The sequence below is a fragment of the Vespula pensylvanica genome, chromosome 8, assembly GCF_014466175.1.
Source record: "Vespula pensylvanica isolate Volc-1 chromosome 8, ASM1446617v1, whole genome shotgun sequence".
In the NCBI taxonomy this organism is placed as follows: Eukaryota; Metazoa; Arthropoda; class Insecta; order Hymenoptera; family Vespidae; genus Vespula; species Vespula pensylvanica.
The window spans coordinates 4217378-4236446 of NC_057692.1; the positions used below are offsets into that span (position 1 = coordinate 4217378).

The 19069-nt window shown below is 31.9% G+C and overlaps 5 protein-coding genes across 6 annotated transcripts; 2 read left to right on the forward strand and 3 right to left on the reverse strand.

Annotated features, from left to right (window-relative positions):
• Window positions 1–436: 436 nt before the first annotated feature.
• Window positions 437–2203, reverse strand: LOC122630934 (ceramide glucosyltransferase). Its single transcript, XM_043816001.1, has one exon. It carries the CDS (start codon window positions 1653–1655, stop codon window positions 459–461), a length of 1197 nt encoding a protein of 398 aa, XP_043671936.1. The 5' UTR covers window positions 1656–2203; the 3' UTR covers window positions 437–458.
• A 1790-nt stretch (window positions 2204–3993) lies between these two features.
• Window positions 3994–6867, reverse strand: LOC122630935 (cytokine-inducible SH2-containing protein-like). Its single transcript, XM_043816002.1, has 3 exons — window positions 6130–6867; window positions 5511–6073; window positions 3994–5430 (listed from the first exon to the last, which is right to left on the reverse strand). The coding sequence occupies exons 1-3, from the start codon at window positions 6391–6393 to the stop codon at window positions 5067–5069; spliced, it is 1191 nt and encodes a 396-aa protein (XP_043671937.1). The 5' UTR covers window positions 6394–6867; the 3' UTR covers window positions 3994–5066.
• Window positions 6868–7014: 147 nt separating this feature from the next.
• LOC122630936 (cytochrome c oxidase assembly protein COX16 homolog, mitochondrial) lies at window positions 7015–8381 on the forward strand. Its single transcript, XM_043816003.1, has 4 exons — window positions 7015–7481; window positions 7603–7723; window positions 7894–8005; window positions 8234–8381. Exons 2-4 carry the CDS (start codon window positions 7626–7628, stop codon window positions 8285–8287), a joined length of 264 nt encoding a protein of 87 aa, XP_043671938.1. The 5' UTR covers window positions 7015–7481; window positions 7603–7625; the 3' UTR covers window positions 8288–8381.
• Window positions 8382–8403: 22 nt separating this feature from the next.
• LOC122630933 (exonuclease 1) lies at window positions 8404–11530 on the reverse strand. The gene is made up of 9 exons (XM_043815999.1): window positions 11264–11530; window positions 11008–11127; window positions 10662–10923; window positions 10360–10578; window positions 9998–10285; window positions 9727–9925; window positions 8792–9654; window positions 8562–8664; window positions 8404–8493 (listed from the first exon to the last, which is right to left on the reverse strand). Exons 1-9 carry the CDS (start codon window positions 11422–11424, stop codon window positions 8483–8485), a joined length of 2226 nt encoding a protein of 741 aa, XP_043671934.1. The 5' UTR covers window positions 11425–11530; the 3' UTR covers window positions 8404–8482.
• A 442-nt stretch (window positions 11531–11972) lies between these two features.
• Window positions 11973–17977, forward strand: LOC122631120 (blastoderm-specific protein 25D). 2 transcript variants are annotated; one of them, XM_043816403.1, is made up of 13 exons: window positions 11973–12292; window positions 12374–12597; window positions 12813–13245; window positions 13371–13501; window positions 13578–13777; window positions 13879–14118; window positions 14228–14648; window positions 14746–14920; window positions 15018–15082; window positions 15204–16088; window positions 16226–16973; window positions 17059–17159; window positions 17256–17977. In XM_043816403.1, exons 3-13 carry the CDS (start codon window positions 12864–12866, stop codon window positions 17388–17390), a joined length of 3483 nt encoding a protein of 1160 aa, XP_043672338.1. In that variant the 5' UTR covers window positions 11973–12292; window positions 12374–12597; window positions 12813–12863; the 3' UTR covers window positions 17391–17977. The 2 variants fall into 2 exon arrangements, with proteins under 2 accessions (XP_043672338.1, XP_043672337.1); XM_043816402.1 differs by having other exon boundaries at window positions 11973–12597.
• The last annotated feature ends 1092 nt before the right edge of the window (window positions 17978–19069 follow it).

A 19069-nucleotide genomic window follows, 5' to 3' on the forward strand; every position in this document is an offset into this window, starting at 1 on the left:
ATAAAAGTATATAGAAAAAAGAAAAAAGAGAGAAATAGAAAAAAAAGAAGAAGGAACGATACTCGAAGAGAGAAAAAAACTCATCGTACGTAGAGAGATATTTCATGCATACTGCAATATCGTAGATATGTAGCGCGAAATGTATAGAATGGTGCGCGATATGCTATCGAGTATCACTACCCTCCGATTTTACGCGATGAGGAAGAGAAATTATTAAAAAAAAAGAAATAGGAAACAAAAAGTGAAAATTTAAAGGAGAAAGAGAGAGAGAGAGAGAGAGAGAGAGAGAAAGAGAGAGAGAGACAGAGACAGAGATAAAGAGAACGAGAGCAAGAGCGAATGAGAGAAAGAGAGAGGGAGGAAGGGAGGGAGGGAGAGATAAAGAAAAGGGAAGGGGAACAAGAATAAAATAGGAAGAAAAGAAAAAAATCGAAGGGAAGAGAGAACGATTTGCTATCCTAATATTTTACTTTCGTCTTGACCTCCTCCGCGACGCCGCCCCATCTGAGCTTGTAAACGCGCGAACGCCACTGTATCAGAGGATCCAGGACGGCCTGTACGAAGAGATATGGTCTCGTGATCTCACTGAGAAGCCATCCACAGACGAACATGAGTTTGTTGAAGGGCAACGGCCCGTTCTGTACTACACACAAAAGCGTCCAGTCGAACATGAACCACAATAGTATGTGTACAAGATAAAAAACTAAAGAGTCCCAGTCGAATAGAACACTGGCCGCCCATGAGGCACAGGCGCCGAGTACGAGGCACTCGCTGAGAGGTTCGAAGACGATCGTGGTGGGTAACATGGCGACACGAAGCTTGGCCCACCTCCTGAGCCTCGCCTGGAAGGAGTGCAACTCGCAGTGCCCGCTGTTTTGCAAGGCCGGCTGAGAGCAGACGGTTATTCGCCAGCCGCGGTCGGTCAATGACTTCGCGTAAAAGAAGTCCTCAGCGAGATAGACACCGAAGGTCTTGAGGCCGCCGACCTCGTCCAAGGTCGCTTTACGAAGTAACGCCGACATACCGGTATGACAGTTTATTCTCAAAAGATCGGCTGCCAGGTACATCCTCGATTGTACAGTACCGAAGAATATCTTTTCGTACGCCGCGGCGAAACCGTCACGGTCGTACGTGAACGGCATCTGGTGTACCAAGGCGACCTTATCGGTCATGTAGTTGACCATGTCCAACAGAGTGTCCTCCTTCATCCTTATACCGCTGTCGCTTATAAGTACCAACTCGTATTTGGCCGTCTCGTAAGCCGGCTGCATGTTGTTGATTTTCGGGTTGACCCCGACGTTGCGACCGCCGACGAATACTCGTGTCTCTATCTGCGGATATTTTTCGATGAGTTTCCCGACTAGCATCAATGCAGGATCGGAATCGTCCTCGACGCAGAAGAGCAATTCGTATCTAGGATATTCGATCGTGAAGAAAGTCTCGAGATTACTGAAAAGATTCGGATCTACTCCCATTAACGGCTTTATGATCGAAACACCAGGCAGGGGAGTTTCGTAGCTCGGCATTTGGGCGATCTTTCGATGAAGCTTCCAGCGGCCGGCTATCAAAGCCAACACATGAACTATCCACATGCCCGACCAGAATATCATGAAAAATATCGCGAACCCGTAGAGGGTATACAGCATGGAGTTCATCTTCGAGTAAAGGGTCGTAGGAGGGTGAGGTGGAGGTCGAGGAGGAGGGAGTAATTCACGGATATGACTCAGAGAACTGACAACCGGCGGCGGCAGCGGCGGCGTGCACGGTCCCGCGTGCTTGACTCCAGACCTTCCTCTCCTTCTTCTTCTTCTTCTTCTATGCTATTTGATCGTCCGAGCGGCTTCTTCTTCCTCGAGGTTGTCGTCGTAATACCTAAGATCGAGGTTCCATCGCGAGGCGAGCCGTAATCTGAGATTAAGAGACAACGACGACGACGACGACGACGACGACGACGACGACATCTTCGAGGTTCGCTACGAGGGGAAGGAACTGGGATCACGCGACAAGACTTTCCTCCTTTTCTGCCGTCTCTGTTATCTCTCTCCTCTTCTTCGTCACCGTCGCCCTTTCTTTCATCGTCGTTTTCCTCTAGATCGTCGTCGTCGTCGTAGCGAGTCTTGCGGCCCTTGGGAGTCACCGCGCACCACCGCATTCAAGATCCTTTAACGGAGGATCTTGCTGTTCTTTCCCTTCCTCTCTCTCTCTCTCTCTTTCTCTCTATCTCTCTCTTATCTTCGTCTCTTTCTTTGATTTTCGAGGACGACGGCGACGGTCGGCGACGGTGACGGTCGCGCCGGCGATGCTCGCGTCTACCGTCGTCGTCGTTTTACGCTCCCTTCTCCCGCACGTTCTCGATTTTTCTACTCCAGCACTTTTCCTTTTCTCCTCTTCCTTCTCGTTCTTGCTTCTTTTTATTCCTGTTAACGGTCCTCAAAGTTTTTCGTGGGCGATCAACGCGTATGCCGGCACGACCGTCAACACGACCGTCACCGTCACTGTCACCGTCGCCACCGTCACTACCACTACCTTCTCTGGGGCCACCACTACTACTTCTATTAGCACTGCCACCACCAGCACCAACCTCGCCACCTCTACCACCACAACTACCGCCGCCACTATCGTCGTCGCTATCGTAACCACCTGGTCGACACGCGTCGTCACTTCCAAACTTCGAAACACCGTAAATGACGATATCGGAAAGTAAAGAGGAAACTTTTGCCGGGAAACGAAGTACGTCGAGTAGCGGCGTACCGGGTCTCGTTCGCCCTCTCGAGCCGTACTCCACGTTCTTCCTTCTCCGTATTTCCCGACAAATATTTTTGTCGCCGCAGTTCCTGTCGTACCTCGCCCGTCTCGCGACGCCGTGCACGGCGCGTCCCATCGACGCACCGTGGCGCTACTCTTTCTTCTCTCCTATTTTCGACGATTCTTCTCGAGAAACTCTCGTCGTACGCTCGTAACGCTCTTTGCTCTTCCTCTTCTCCGTTCACTCGTTTATTCTCCCTTTCGCTCTACCTATCTGTACCCTCTTTCTCTCCTTTTCTCTCACTCTCTCACTCACTCACTCACTCTCTCTCTCTCTCTCCCTCCCCCTCCCTCCCTCCCTCTCTCTCTCTGTCTCTCCCCACCTTCTCCTTCTTCTCTAAAAGGTGACTATCTTACGTTTCCTTACTGAACACGTAACGGTGTTACGTGTATCACTTGTTGGCGCGGTGAAACCTTCCTCCGCCTTTTCCTTCTCCTTTTTCGTTTCCTCATCGGCTAAGATCGCCGACTCTTTCGCATTTTCGAATATTTCTTATTTCTATGCTCTCACGTGTTTTTCTTAGTTCTTCTTTCAGATCGTACATTCGAGAAAATAAAACTCGCGCTCGACTCTTATTTCTCTTCATGTCGATATGACGCGCTCTCTCGGTTACGTGCTCATACCTGTGCAGACCACGCCGACGTTTGACGTTAATCACCGACGTACGGACGAAACTTTACGATGCTTCACGATGCGGCATCTAACGATAAATTTGACACTACTGCCCCTGACGCCGTCGCCATCATCACACTGTCACCGCCACCACCGCCGTCGCCGTCACAGCTGCTATTACCGTTGTTATACCGCTACTGCTACTGCTACTACTGCTACTACTACTACTGCTGCTACTGCTGCTGCTGCTGCTGCTGCTGCTGTTGTTCGTACTTGCTCGTAACGTTTCTCGATTTGTAGGGATAGAACGACATATGCGCCACGATCGACCAATCCACCTTCAACGGCCGGCTTCGTCAAAATACTATGACGCTTCGATCTTGTTGCTTCTTTTTCCTTTTTTTAAAACTCCCAATTCGTTCACTGATTTTTGAATCGATAATTTCACGAATTTTGTTCATCTCATATTTATCGTCGTCTCTTAACATAAATTATCAGCATTTATAATTCGCTCGTTAATATCTCTCGGTTTTGGGAATGTTTGGAGAATGATAAGGTTATTATGTTCGGACTAATGAATTTTAATATCGTTTATTAAAAACAGCTATATGTATAAAGATAAATGGTCACAGAATTTTTTTCTTTACGAGTAGTCGTCGCCTTTATAAAGTAATTTCTGTTTCGATTTTATATTTCCCATATATTGGTTTAACTTGTGATAAATTTCTCTTTTTTTTTTTTTTTTTTTTTTTTGCTGATAATTTATTTTTGCCAATTAAAAAACTATTCTCAAAGATGCGAATTTGTAAAAGGACGAAGAATTTGTTAAGTCGAGATTACCTGTACTCGTTCATCACGTAAAAGCAATGTTGTAACATGAATCGCTTGTTTTTATGTGTTTATAAAGATTATACAAGGTAATTGTAAATAATACGAGTAACAAACATGAGGAATCGGCGATGCAATTCATAACTTTTCGTACAATTCGCGTCGTTCAAGGTATTTCATTATCAACATACGTCGTTTGCCTTTCTAATTAATTTTCATAAATTTTTCGATCAAAATTAATAAATGTAATATCTTAAAAAGCAGACAAGTCTGCATTAAATTTATATACATATATTTGCTAATCTGTTCAAGTTCATTTTTGCACTGTAATTATAAGATCCAAATCAAAATAAGTTTTTATCAAGATGCAGATATTAAGAATTCCACGTTTTATTATTTAATCTAATCTAAGAAATAAAGTTTAATTTGTGCGTATAAATGATTGTATCGATAATAGATAAACGTTTGACATTTTTGGTGCAATATATACATGCGTTCCTCCTGTTTATTTCAAATTTGTAGAATGCACCTTTTGTACTACATCGTATAGATATCGTAAAATATATTTTTCTATCAAATTTTATGTACTATATGCACACATTATTTATTTAACAAATGCAATTATTTCGATTGTGCGTTCAGTTTTTTTTATATTGCCAATACTTTTGTCATGTAAATGTGCAAAAGCACATAAAAAATTTATCTCTAAATATAAATTTAATTCTTTTCAGCAATACTCTAAAATTATCACATTGACATTTTAATTGTCGTATTATTAAAGTTTTTAACATGTATTAAATTAATTGCATCGTTTCGTGTCTTAATAATGCGCCTCTTCTATATATCCTTTCATGCTTTTTGGCAAGGGCAATTTGTGAATATTGTCCAATCTTGTATTTTGTCGTATAACGAAACGACAAAGATACTGTAAACTTTTTACTTGAGTGAACCTACTAACTGGCTTTGTTAGTCTTACAGGAAACGATGGACATCCAGGATATTTGGGTCTTGAATAACAAATAACTGCAGTTTCACTGAAGTTCATAGAATAATCGATTAAAGCAGCTATGGAAGTAAAGGATTTACTCTCTCCACGGTTGCATAATGAAAAAATACCTCTGCTGTGCTCTATTCGTGCGTGAAGTAATTTTCCCGATGATTTAAAACTTAATGTTAATAAATACCTGTTAACAAATATCAGATTAAGTATGTTTCTTACATGTAAGATACATAAAATTAAAAAATATATAAAATGATAGTGTACCTATCATCGGATGAATCTCTAACTAAAAATGCACCATCTGGTTCTGACATAAGTTTAAGGTCAGCCTCGTTTCCAGATATGGGACCCCAATACCAACCATATTTGCTCAATTTCAACAATTCTTCTGTGAGACATGCCTTCAACTTACTTTCATCGTTTATTGTCATATCATTTTCTGCATCCGTATTACTTGTATATTGTACTGTTTGTTTTTCATCTGTAGTACGCAATGCTGGAGATTCTAGTAATGAATCGATATGCATTTTATCTCTTGTATCATATTCTCCGTCAAGTACTTCTAGATCTTTTGTTTCTTCTTTTGAATAAATATCTGTTTCACAATCTAAAGGTGAAGAAAATTGAGTATCGCAATTAACATTGTTTTCATTTATAGTACTTTGTATGACATTAGCTTGTGAATTATCTGTAATTATAGAAGGAAGACAATGTTCAATCAGCGGCGTGTCAATGTAAAAAGAAGATTTTGCTGGCTTGTCGTTTTCAACCTTGAACATTATTTGTTGGGTCTCATAAAGATGATCGGCTGTGATAGCTTTGCTTACCTGAAAAAATTATATTATAAGATTGAATGTATTTGAATATATATATATATACTTACTTTTTGCTTAGCTTTGCAGATTGCAAAATGTTTCTTAATATTTCCAAAAAAACCGTGTGATATTTTGTTGGTACTATTATTTTGTGGTTTGCAAGGTGCAATGTTGATAGTGTTAGGATCTTCTCCCTTCCATTTGTTTTCATCTGCTTTTATGACATTTTCACGATAATGACGTTTCCATAAGAAACCCAAAGGCTTCTTATTCAATTTCCAAGATATTAATCCGTATTTTGAAGATTTTGTGTTATCCATTTGATTGACCATATCCAAAACAGAAGACCAGAGTTTCGTTCTCGTTCAAGTGTGAACAAAACACGGAATTTGATTAATTATCATTTGTAATATTTATGATATTAAACACATTTGTTATAAAATAGTTTAATGATTATTTTCTTTTACACTCGTATACGTACACGTATATTGTACACATTCAAACTCACTCTAACCTGACATGTGTATCTCTCCATTAAAAATTGACACTATTTTTACACTCTTTTGATCAAGCATACATATAATTCTCTCTTGATTACGAATCAAAAACATTGATCGGCGATCAAGCTGTCGCCAATGAACAGTGTTTATTTAAATTATGAATAGTGTTAAGTTAAAATAAACTGTTAATTTAACCCACGTTAGAATGCTATTGAAAATTTCGATTCGTCATAAATTATCGATACTATAATCTGTGATTGTAAAAATTAATTTATATTTTTGTTATTTTTTTATCTTTTCTGAGAATAGCCAATTATTAGGATTCATTTCTATGAGATACCAACCAATAATTTTTACTTAAGACAGTAATCTGGGACGGTATTCATGAAACAGTTGCATAATGGCGAATTGTGATGGCGATCGTAATGGAAAATCCCTAGGACAGTAACTTGACAATCGTAAATGCAATATGTATACTATTTTTCGTATACGATGTTTGACGATATACTATCGTGTTATTTGACTCATAATGTGAAATTATTTGAGGAGTCCAAACGAAGCCAAAATGAAGTTAAGAATTGTATCAGTTCAAGTGTATTTAGATGAGAACAAAATAATATTCTTATCAATGTTAGAAGAAGATACTAGTTGATATAACCTAGACTATGTTTTTGATTATATTCAACTCCTTTTCTCACGTACAAAAAGAAATAATACTGATGTGTCTCTGCTCTACCTGATTTTATAGCTATAGGATCAAATTCGTAGACGACACATGCATCGACGTAAGAAATAAATAGTAAATAGTAATAATTTTATTTTTTTCACCGTTACGACTTGCATCTTGCATTGTTACGATCTTGCGTTGAGCAGGATAGTCGACTCTGATTGGTAGATTTATTAACGTAGAAGCCGGAGAGGTTAGTTTTAATCGCTACATAAGATCAAAATTCGTGTAATAAAACTAGATAAAGTTTAAAGTATATTTTATATAATATTACTTTATTGTTACAATTGATATTTGTTATTATGTTTATTAAGGAATAAGTTTATTGGTTAACGTGATGTCATTATTTCGAAGTAAAGCGTTTCGCTATGGTCTTCCATTCTTAATTTTAGTCGTTGGTGGATCGTTCGGACTCAAAGAGTTTACACAAATAAGGTATATAAGAATTCGTGTATATATATTCTTATTTTGTAAAATAAAAATTATGGAATTATAAAATAATACGACTTAATATGACGCTTATAATTACATAATTTATTACAAGTAATTTGTTATAATTGGTCTCTATGTTTTCTTCTTTTGTTAGTATGAAATTTTTTTTTTAGATATATATACAGACAGCGAAATGCTTATTACAATGAAGCAAAAGAAGTAGGTGTTAAAGTAAAAAAACCAGGAGAAGTTACTTTAGAATCTGAATTTGAAACAATTAAACAGGTATGCTACAAGTTATAAATAAGTATTCCAATATATGTAATATAAGTACTTTAGAATATATAATAAGATAGGTCTTATAAAAATAGTTTTAATTTAGTAATGAAACGTTTCATATTTCTTATATATTGTGATGTTTTTTTTTTACATTTCTATCTTTTAAAAAAAGCAGTCAATTTTATTTTCAATAGATATGTCTATAAATAAATGTCATCCTTGTTATAATTTTAGCTGGATATCAATAACTGGAAAAATGTAAGAATACCAAGACCTTGGGAGGAATAGATATAAAATAAATTACTTCTTGTAAAATATAAAAAATAGATGTATTTATATCATTGCTATTAATATAGAATTTAAATAATGCCTATAACAGTAATGCAATTTTTTTTCAGAGATACATAACAATATTTTTATAAACACTCATTCAATATATACATACAATTCAGATTTAGTTTATTTCATTCTAACTTTAGTGTCTCAACTTTGTTCTGTAAAATATAATATAGAACTTTTTATAAATATATAATATGTAAATAATTATAATGAAAAAACTTACTCTTTTCAAATCCAAACATATTTAATAAACTTAATTGGCCATGCTCAGAAAATAATTGTTTACTTCGACGGTCTCGTTTGATTTTACTTTTTTTGTCGGTTTTCTAAAAAATATTAAAAATTAAAGAAATTTGCACACGTATTTTTTGTATATAAATATAGTTAAACTTTTCATAATACGAATACTATAAATATTTTAATGATATTTTTATTGTAGATAAAAATACAAACCATTTGGAAGTTTGTTAATTGCCTTTTGATCGTTTTACTAGAATTAATGTCTTTTGATGTATTTAATTTAATATTTGAAAATTTTAATAAAGTATTTGTATTATCTTCCACACTATTTTGGCTAACTGAATAATCAGATTCTGAAGAAGGACTGTTTGATTGTAACATATTACAATTATAGTTATTCATATCCTCATTTACACTTAAATTAGAATGTTCCACTTCGTTCGTTGAAATAAATGAACTTCTTGATTCGTATGTATGATTTGAAGAACACGTATCTTGCGTTGTAAGTATTTCTTCAGCAGTCATGCTTCTGTTAGCAATCATACTCTCATTTTCATTTACTAATGTATTCTGATCTGATTGATCTGTATCTATGGAATATGCATTATCTGGATTATTAAATTCTGTTGAATATTTTAAATCACATTTTGTGTCATCTACTTCTATTTTCATTTTTTTCGGAGTATGACCTACACATAGTTCGTCAGGTTCAAAATTAATATCATTATCATTATTTCTTGTATTACTTTGATCTACATGTTCATTTGTACTTGTAAAAAATTTACTTTCTGTAATTACATTCTCATCAATAATTGTTTTTCTAAAGTGTATTATACGCCCAGGTCTTATCTTACTTTTCCGTTTAAATAACAGACTAGGAGATATTTCATTACTAGATACTTCTTTAACAAATGGATTCGTTCTTCTAGTTGATACTGGAGATTTTTGTTCATTCACATCAGATACATTATCTTCTGCAAAATACACTGCATTTTTAGATTCAATATTTTCTTCAGATTTATATGCGTCTAAAATATCTTTTTCGTTTAACTCCTGATAATTTGGAATATTTGCATCTGAAATAAAATATATATTTATATTAATTTGAAACAATAATTCATATAAATTAGATATGATATAAATATTACCAGGATATTCTCTCTTTCTTAAATTAGTAGATTTTTGTTTTGAAGTACAAGATTCTTTTACGGATAAATGATGCTCATAATTTGTAGTTTCTTTTTTATATATGTTTCCTGAACTTTGTTTTGGTTTATAATTATGCGACCATATACTTATATGTTTTGTAATCATAGTTCGCATTTCAGGATCCTCCTTATTTAAATTCTTTGAGAAATTATCAAAAAAATAAATACAATGTAATATTATAAAAAATAAATATTTCAATATGTATTGTACCTTTTTTCTGTCAGGATCAAAGTCGTGAAGCTTTTTAAACGTGAATGGATCACAATTACCATAAGCAAGTTGTAATGCTTTATCAGGGTCTATCTCTTCTCCAGCATGGTGTAACTGATCTTCAGAAACATCAGCTGAAGGAGAATTTAAACGTACTTGTTTTCTTTGTAAGGGACAAAAAACCAATTGATGTTTGAATGTTACAAATGCTTTCATAAAGTTGTCTCTATATTCCTTTGAGACTATTAAAGACTTCATATTAAGACAAGTTCCTAAATTAGTAAGAGCCTGTAAAAATAGTAATATTAACTTCTCTTCTTTTTATATGCATTATGTTATATTATAATATCATAGAAACTGACCTTATATATATCACTATCTGAACTCATACTTCGAATAAATTTTTTTGCTTTAACTAATCCTATACCACGAAGTGATGGTAAATAATCACATCCTGATAAAATGCACATATATCGAAATTTATCTATGTCAAAGTCTGTAGACTTTACGTCCATAGCAAGATGCAATTTGTCTTGTTCAACAAGCAGACCATTACCATTCACATCCATTTTAAAGAACACCTATGATTAAAATATATCATTAATCACTCTTTTATGTTTATCATCATTATCTCTTTATATGGAAAGTGGTATAAGTCACTAACTTTTTTACATCCAAATAATGTTAAATCACTGTCTTCAGTGATAACAATATCTGCTATACCATTAGTATTAAGATATGCTAATTGGGCATCAGCTTCATATGGAGCTACAATGCAATCTATATTTAAACTCTGACATGTTTTAATTAGTCCTAGAGCTATTTCATGTGTTACATCTATTGATTGTCTTAATAAATTCCTGCCTTCTGCAGTTTGTCCACTACGTATTAATTCTGCTGCTTGACGACGTTTTATTACTCTTTTTCTAAAAATATATAATATACTTGTATTAAAATAACATTATATAAAATAATATTTAAACGCTATTTCGACAAAAAACTTTACATACTCGTGTCTTTTGCTTTCAGTTTCTGCCTTAGCTGGCAAATGTCGTCCGTCAAATACAAGAATAGGTTTTATATCGTATTTTAAAAGCATTTTTATAAATTTCATACAATATACTATGTATCTAAAAGTTAAAAGTTAAAAGTTAAAAGTTAATCATACTTTAAGATAAAATGAATGATTGACAAAAATATTAATTTTTTTAAGTTTAAGAAAAATTTGAAAATGACAATAAGACATATTATAAAGTAATTACTTACGCATCTGTTGGTTCTCCTAACGATAGTTTTTCAGCACAAGAAAATATACCTTTGTGTAACCAACAGTAAGTATCAATGGCAACAGATTCACCAGCAAACTCATTAATATTTGCTTTTCTTGAGGATTTCTCTAAAAATGGTAATAATCCTGTAATACCCATATCTTAAATATGCAACAGAAGTACATTTATCACATAAAATCTTCTATCGAAACACCTAAATAAGTAATTACAAATATCCACTTCTGTCTTTGTGACTGTTGCCCTAGAATTCTCATTGCCGCCAAATTTTTAAGGCGATGTTGTAAATACAGCTATATGTATGTATCTGCAAATATCCAATCAGAGACACGAGATACGGCATATTAGTTTGGAACTAGCCAATCACCATCCGAGTATGTTATGTGCATAGATATAGTTTATTAGGCTTAATGTTTTCGTTTTTTAATTGTTAAACAGAAAATTGCATTTTGAAAAATGATTATACTATCGTTCAATTTATATACCTAAATAATTAAAAAATTAATCTTATATTTAGTAGACGAGATTTCATTTCATTTCTTTCAGTGTAGTTCGAGTATTCAAAATTAGCTATTTAAACGCTGTCCTTTTTTTTTTCAAGAAAAAAAAAAGTTTACCTATTGGTACGTATAATAATATGAAATTAATTTAATTTTTGACAACTTCATGAAATTAAATAAAATCTAAATGAATATTCTTTCTATTATATGATGTGGTTATGTAGATTAAAATTGCAATGTGTCATTCGTATGTATGCACATACATACTTTATGCGTCAGACTTAATTTCAAACGTATGTACAAATCTGGCAGTTGGTTTATGGTCATATTGTCATATTGTTCGATACGAATTTTCAACCTATTGCGACGTGTTGCAATTTAAATCTTTTTTCTTTTGGTTATATAAAATTTACAAATGTAAATATTTTTTCATTTTATTTAAATAATAATAAATTTGATTACAATGGTTAGAGTTTAATGGATTAATTAGAATTTACGGATCATTCTAAGTACGCTAATATGATAGTATATTTATCTGCATGTGTGTGTATATTTAGGAGTATATCAATGTCAATTGTATGTCACAATAGTAGGTTATGACCATTTACGACACAAATATATTGAACATACTTAGGAATAACCTAAAGGTTAATAAGTGTGAGGGAATAGACTTCTTTATGCTAACATTACTCGTAATAAGTTATATACTGTGATTAGAATTTATTATACATTGTACTCTATTTGATCATAAATTCATATTTAAGTATAAATCTCGGAAAAGTCATGGAATCACAGTGCATGTGATAAAAACGAGGTGAGTGTGATAAAATAATTTCTAATCTGATTATTGTATTAATTGTAATAGAGATTATAATAAAGTATAGTTGCATTGCTTACGTATACCAAATATTTTATTTGATCGAGATACTATAGAGTATATTTTATTTTGTAGAGATTAAAGCACTTAACCTTAATTTTTATTACACTTAATTACTTAAATATTAAATAATAAATTCATTTTTAATATAGATATACTGTTAAGTATTTACAAGATTTATTAAAGAACAATGAAAGGATGCCATGGGTGAACATAACAATGGTCCTTATGAACAACAGCTTCTTGCTGTATTTGAAAGTTGTTTGATGAAAGGACAAACAGAACTTAAAGAAGAGGATCTATCCTCTTTATGCGATAAATTACAACTTGATAATCGTGGAGATGAATTAAAGGAATGTATTAAAAAATGTATTCCAGGAAAACGATCAATTTCATTTCAAGAATTTCGAGGTGGATTATTACTTCTGTTGGGCAAAACACAAGAGCTCTTGACTCAAGGTGACACGGAGTGTACAATACAGTTACAGCAAGAAGTAAATATAAATAATGATAATGATAAAATTTCTGACTTTTCAAATTCAGAAATTCAAAAATCTCATATGAATGATAGCAATACAAAACCAGGTGATCTTTATATTTACTATATATGTTATTTCATGATAACAATTATTATATTTGTACAAAGCTTTGTTATTTTTGACTTTTCCATATTTCTTTTATATTTCTTACACGTTAAATATATTTTGTAGGTCTAATATTAGATAAAAATCGATTAAAAGATTTATGGCAAAAAATGAATGTATATTTCAAAGAAAATGCAGATACTGCAGAAAAATATTACATGTCTAATCATAGAGAAACTTCTGCACTTCCAAAACAAGTATTTATTTCCACTTTTTACAATTTGTAATAATAATATACGAATGCGGTCAAACGTAAGCATATTTTTTTCATAGATAGCTCAACGCATATTTGAAAAACTTGATCAAAATAGCGATGGTCTCATTAGTTTAGATGAGTTTCTAGATATATTTAAAAATCAAACAATTTTACAAGAAGAATTAATTCTGCCTTGCAAAGGTATATCTCCAAAATGTTTAACAAATTCGAACGAAGAAAAATCTGATTATGATACACTTCAACATCGTGATTCAGGGTATCGTATTAGTATATCGATTTTACTGATTGCCCAATGTATTGATCTTTTATATTACTCGAATTATAATCTTTATGAATCATTGATATTATCAATTACAGTTTTATCCAGCATAATATTGTTACCGATATGTGGAAAATGGCTGGTATTTCTGATGCAGCTTCTCTTTTATCCGATTTAGGATATAACTCATCAAGTATTAATCTAAGTGATTTAGTTACTACCTTATGCGATGAATTGAAAAGTCTCAATGATTCTATAATTAATACAGATATTCAGCCTCATATTAGTTTGTTGAAAGGTGTTTTTCTTCTTTATAAGGAGGAATTACGCAACTTAAAGTATGTTATCAGCAACAGTTTTTTATCGTAATTCTATGCAGATTTTTATGAAATTATAAAAAAGTGATCTACGATATATTTATTCAATAATATTGTTCGTATTTTGCAGCATTTTGATAGAAAATATAACAGGCGAAAGAGATAAATTACGAGTTGATATAATAGAAGCTAATGAGAGAGTGAATTCACTTGCACAAGAAATTGATGAACATCATTTTCGGCAAGAGGAAATTAAACAAAATTTGTTAAAACAGATTGAGCATAAGCATTCTGAAATTATAAAAGATTTATCAAATCAACTCAGTTTAGAACGTGAAAGTAATGCTACTACTTTGAAAGTAAAAGAACAACAGTTACAAACACAGCAACAAGAAAACTATCAAAATAAGAATAAACTTTTGACTGCTTTACAAGATAATCAAATTTTAGAAACAGAAAATGAAAATCTTCGAAATCAAATTGATAAACTCAAAGAAACTAACAATGAACTTCTGATGCAAATTAAAATGCTTGCTGCAGAACATGACGAGGTATTTTACATAAAAAAATAAATTGTATTTTTGAAAAAACACTATAATTTAATATTACAGTTCTTCTTTTTTATTTTCGTTTTTCTATCACTTTCAGGTTGAAGATATAGATGCAAAAAAAGAAGAACAAGTTCTGCATTTAATAGATCGTATGAAACAGTTGCAGTCAGAAATAGTTTCTCTGCGCGATCAAAACGATGAACTTACTATAAAATTAGAGATTTCAAGATCGCGTGAAAGTGAAACAAATTTGCGAGCAATTAAAAGTGAAGGTAATAAATTTCCATGTAACTTTTATAACGTATCTTACTTATTTTTTCAAACGATGTTTGTTATACGACAATATCATTTTATTGAATAATTTCGCAGTTGACGTTGCTGTTACATCAGAAACAAATACCAATGTAGAAACGACTTTGCAGAAAGAGGAAATTGTATGTATTAAATTTTTATGTTATGATTTCATATTTCTTATAGGTATCAAGGAAAATAAGATTATTGTGAAAATTCATACTTTTCCTACGTAGTTTTACCTAATGTATTTATATTTTATAGCTATCCTGCAGCAATGGCATAAATGAAACAGTTGAATTGCGCAATGCTGAAATAGATACAATAGATAATAAAGAGCAAATTATAAAAGATCTTAACAATTTACTAATAAAATGTGGAGATTGTTCTTGTGAAAACTGTGATTATAAAGACGCGATATCTTCTATTATTTGTGGGCAATCAAAGTTCAATACATTTTCATTGACTGAAGAAATTGATTTTTCTAAAAGTCTTGCTTCTGAGCTTGAGACTGAATGTGAAGAAAGAACAAGCGAATCATTAAGAGATTTTGTTGTCCCTAAATGTAATAAAACAACATCTACGAAACGAGTAATGCATAATAGTAATGATACAATGATTTATTCTATGGATACCAATTTTAATAATACAGATATTAAATTACTACAAAATAAAATAACTAGTCTTCGAGATTATCCACCTCGTAAAGAAGAATATTCTACTACGGATCACATGAAGAATTTAAAAGAAAAAGATATTACGTCCAATTATAGTGTGCCTTGTAATGAATCCGATAAGAAGAATAATACGATTTTGTCTAACAATGATAATTCTCTTACTACTACAGTTTGTCAGGAACAAGAAAACTGCTGGCAAACTGAGAAAAAACAATTGACTGAAAGATGTTTAGAATTAGAAGGAAGCCTTGATTTATTGAAAGCAGAATATGAAGAATGCGAAGATTATTGGGCTGCTAAATTAGAAGAAGAGAGGCAGTTGTTCGAACAAGAACAAAAAATAAGTGACGAAAAATTTTCAGAGCTTATTGCTAAAATGGCAGAATATGAAGAAATGATTAGTCCAGTAGATAAAGTGAAAAACGACGGTCGATTATCTCCCATAGAGGAAACATTTAATTTGGAGAAGCAGGTAACTTAATTTGCTTTTGGTTATTTATGTTTTAATGACACAGTTTAATTTACGTTTCATCTGTACCATTATTTTTATAAATACACAATTTAATTATTTTTTGTTTAAAAAGCTAAAAGATGTTCTTTGTAATACAGTATTCAGATTTGGAAGGAGAATTTGAACAATGGAAAATGCAAACAGAGAAGGATATTTTGGAGAAAGACAAAGAAATCAAAAATTTAATTGAAAAATTAAAAGATTTGGAGAGACCAGAAAAAATTGATATATCAACCCAGTTTTCAGATGAAAGCGTTTTTCAACGATCCTGTACTTTTTGTAATCACATTCCCATCGATTCGTTTAACGTTGAATCGTATATGCAATTGCAACCGAGATCACCTCAGTATGACGGGAATACATCTAATGTTGCAGAAAATTTTAAAGGGGATCATATATTTGAAAATTCAGTGCCTTCTAATCATTTCATGTCGCAAGTTATAGAGGAAGAAAGTTGCGTAGAAAATTGTCATTTAAATCAATTGCAATGTATCAAACCGGATACAAATAATGTATATAAATGTGAAAAATCGGAATCGGGAGAAAAAAAATCGAATAATATTCCTGAACGTACATTTATAGAAAAAGAAGATAAAAAAAGTAAATTCAAGCATAGCATGTCCAGAAAAGAAAACAATTTATTAATACAAGAATTAATAAAATCGCAAACTTTAAACAGCTTACACTGTCAATGTTTGCAAGATACTGCACAGCAACAAGTATGTAATATTGATATTAATATACTGGAAAATTTGAATATGAAATTACAGATACAAGAACGTAAGAAACGTCAATTAGAAGAATATTTTAGACAGCGGCAACATCATATAGAACAAGTGTTACATCGTAAGTTATTATTTAAATTTTTATCAACGTAACATTCATCGAATCAATTGGATTTATTTTGAAATATGTATCATTTGTATTATAGAAACTTTGTCTCAACATCAAATAGAGGTGTCTGAATTACGATGTCTTCTTTATAATACTCAAGAAAAATTACAAATTCAAATTCAAGCGAATACTGAACAGGTATGCCTTTTCTTTTCTTTTTACTTTTGATATGTTACTTTTAAATAGGACACTGTGAATAAAGATGATTTTATTTTTGTAATATCGTTTCTATAGGCTAAAAGATTAGCCGGAGCTGATATGCTTGCAAAGGATTTATTTATAGAAAATGCATATCTAATAGCGAACTTAAAGAGACTCAAGCAACATTGTTTATTATCAGGAGTTAACTATGAATCTACTTCAATATGATACTTCTGTTATCTACGACTATGATGATGTTATCTAGTAACGATGATGCATCACTCAGGGATAGGTAGATTTGGGAAGTATTAAAAGAACATTAAGCATGTAAGAGTAATTTAATATAATATACTTAGTGTTAAATATTCTGTACTATGTACAGATTGCATAAAATCTATAATGCACAGGTTAAAGTTATTCAATGAAAGTTAAGCTTTTATATATGTAGAAAAAAAAAAGAAGATTTGTTCCTATTATAAAGCAAATAAAAGCATAGATTTATTGTACAGTATTGTAAAGATAATAGAATGTTATCTAACTCACGCATTATGTATATTTGCAATGATCATTATATATTTGTAGGTTCTTATTTTAACATAATATGTTAAACGTTTATATTTCGTAAGTACTTAGGAAATAATAGCAATCTTAACGATCGTCATAAATCGAATAGTTACTGCTTATGGAATTTAGAGACAATTCTACCAAGTTTTCTATTATTGTCAATAAAAGTTTTCTCATGTTAATGAGATAAATTGTAAAAGCTAGTTAGTGAAATGTTAAAATTGTAAATAATACACCTTATCTTACAAGAATTTATGATCAAATGGTATATTAAGAAATATTCTATATGATCATAGACTTATTTCGTTTACAATATTTTTATTCGAACCTGCGATTACCAGATGATTATCTTACATTATTAAATAACGATTTATTTACAGTACTATATAAAAACGAGCATTTTTGGGATCTCGTATTAGGTAAATATGCATTAAATACTATCAATACAGAAACACATACATTATCTTATATCGCTAGTATTAAACATATTCGATCAATTCGTTAGCCATAATTTATTAGCCTATTTTAGATCTTTGTAGTCCTTTGATTAATATCATATTTAACAAGCAAGTATTTATTTTTAGATTTTTCAGTGAATGTGCCAAAGAAGACTATTACGTTTCTAGTAAATATGAAAGAAAGAATTCCCGTTTTTTGTGTATATATTGCTATGTTGTATACATATATTCGTATATGTACAAATTAATATTTTGGACGGACGATAGATTATACTACAGCAATTTTTATTTCATATTTATTGTTTATTATATTTTGTTTATTCAACAAATATTTGTGAATAACTTTTGATTTACATAATAACTACCGTAGCAATATTATAACAATAAACAGAAATAATACTTTCATTCAAGATTAACATAATTTTTAAAAAAGAACTTGTTTCTGAATGCCAATACAAAAATCTTTTATATATACGGAGGAAAAAATGTACCTGTCTTTTTCGAGAATTCCATTTAGATACAAAACTTTCACTTTGTCGAAATGACTAATTCTATTTGATTATACGTTCTTTATATTTAAAAAATCAATATAATGTGCTCGGGTGTTTCCATATGAATTTAATTATTTAAAATGAACATAAAGCGTTCTCGCAATTTCAATGTGCACATAAAATATGCTGTTGAGCCAATGGAAATGCAATTACTGTTTGTGCTTCGTTTGCAGAATCATCTACATGCCATTCCAGCATACAACGAAAATATAGAATCTAATGGAATGTTTTATAATATATGCATTTACATATTATCTTTAATTATTTACTTGATAATCGTATTTTTTATAACATCTCAATCAATTATTTTATTTTACAGTAAACGAAAAAAAAA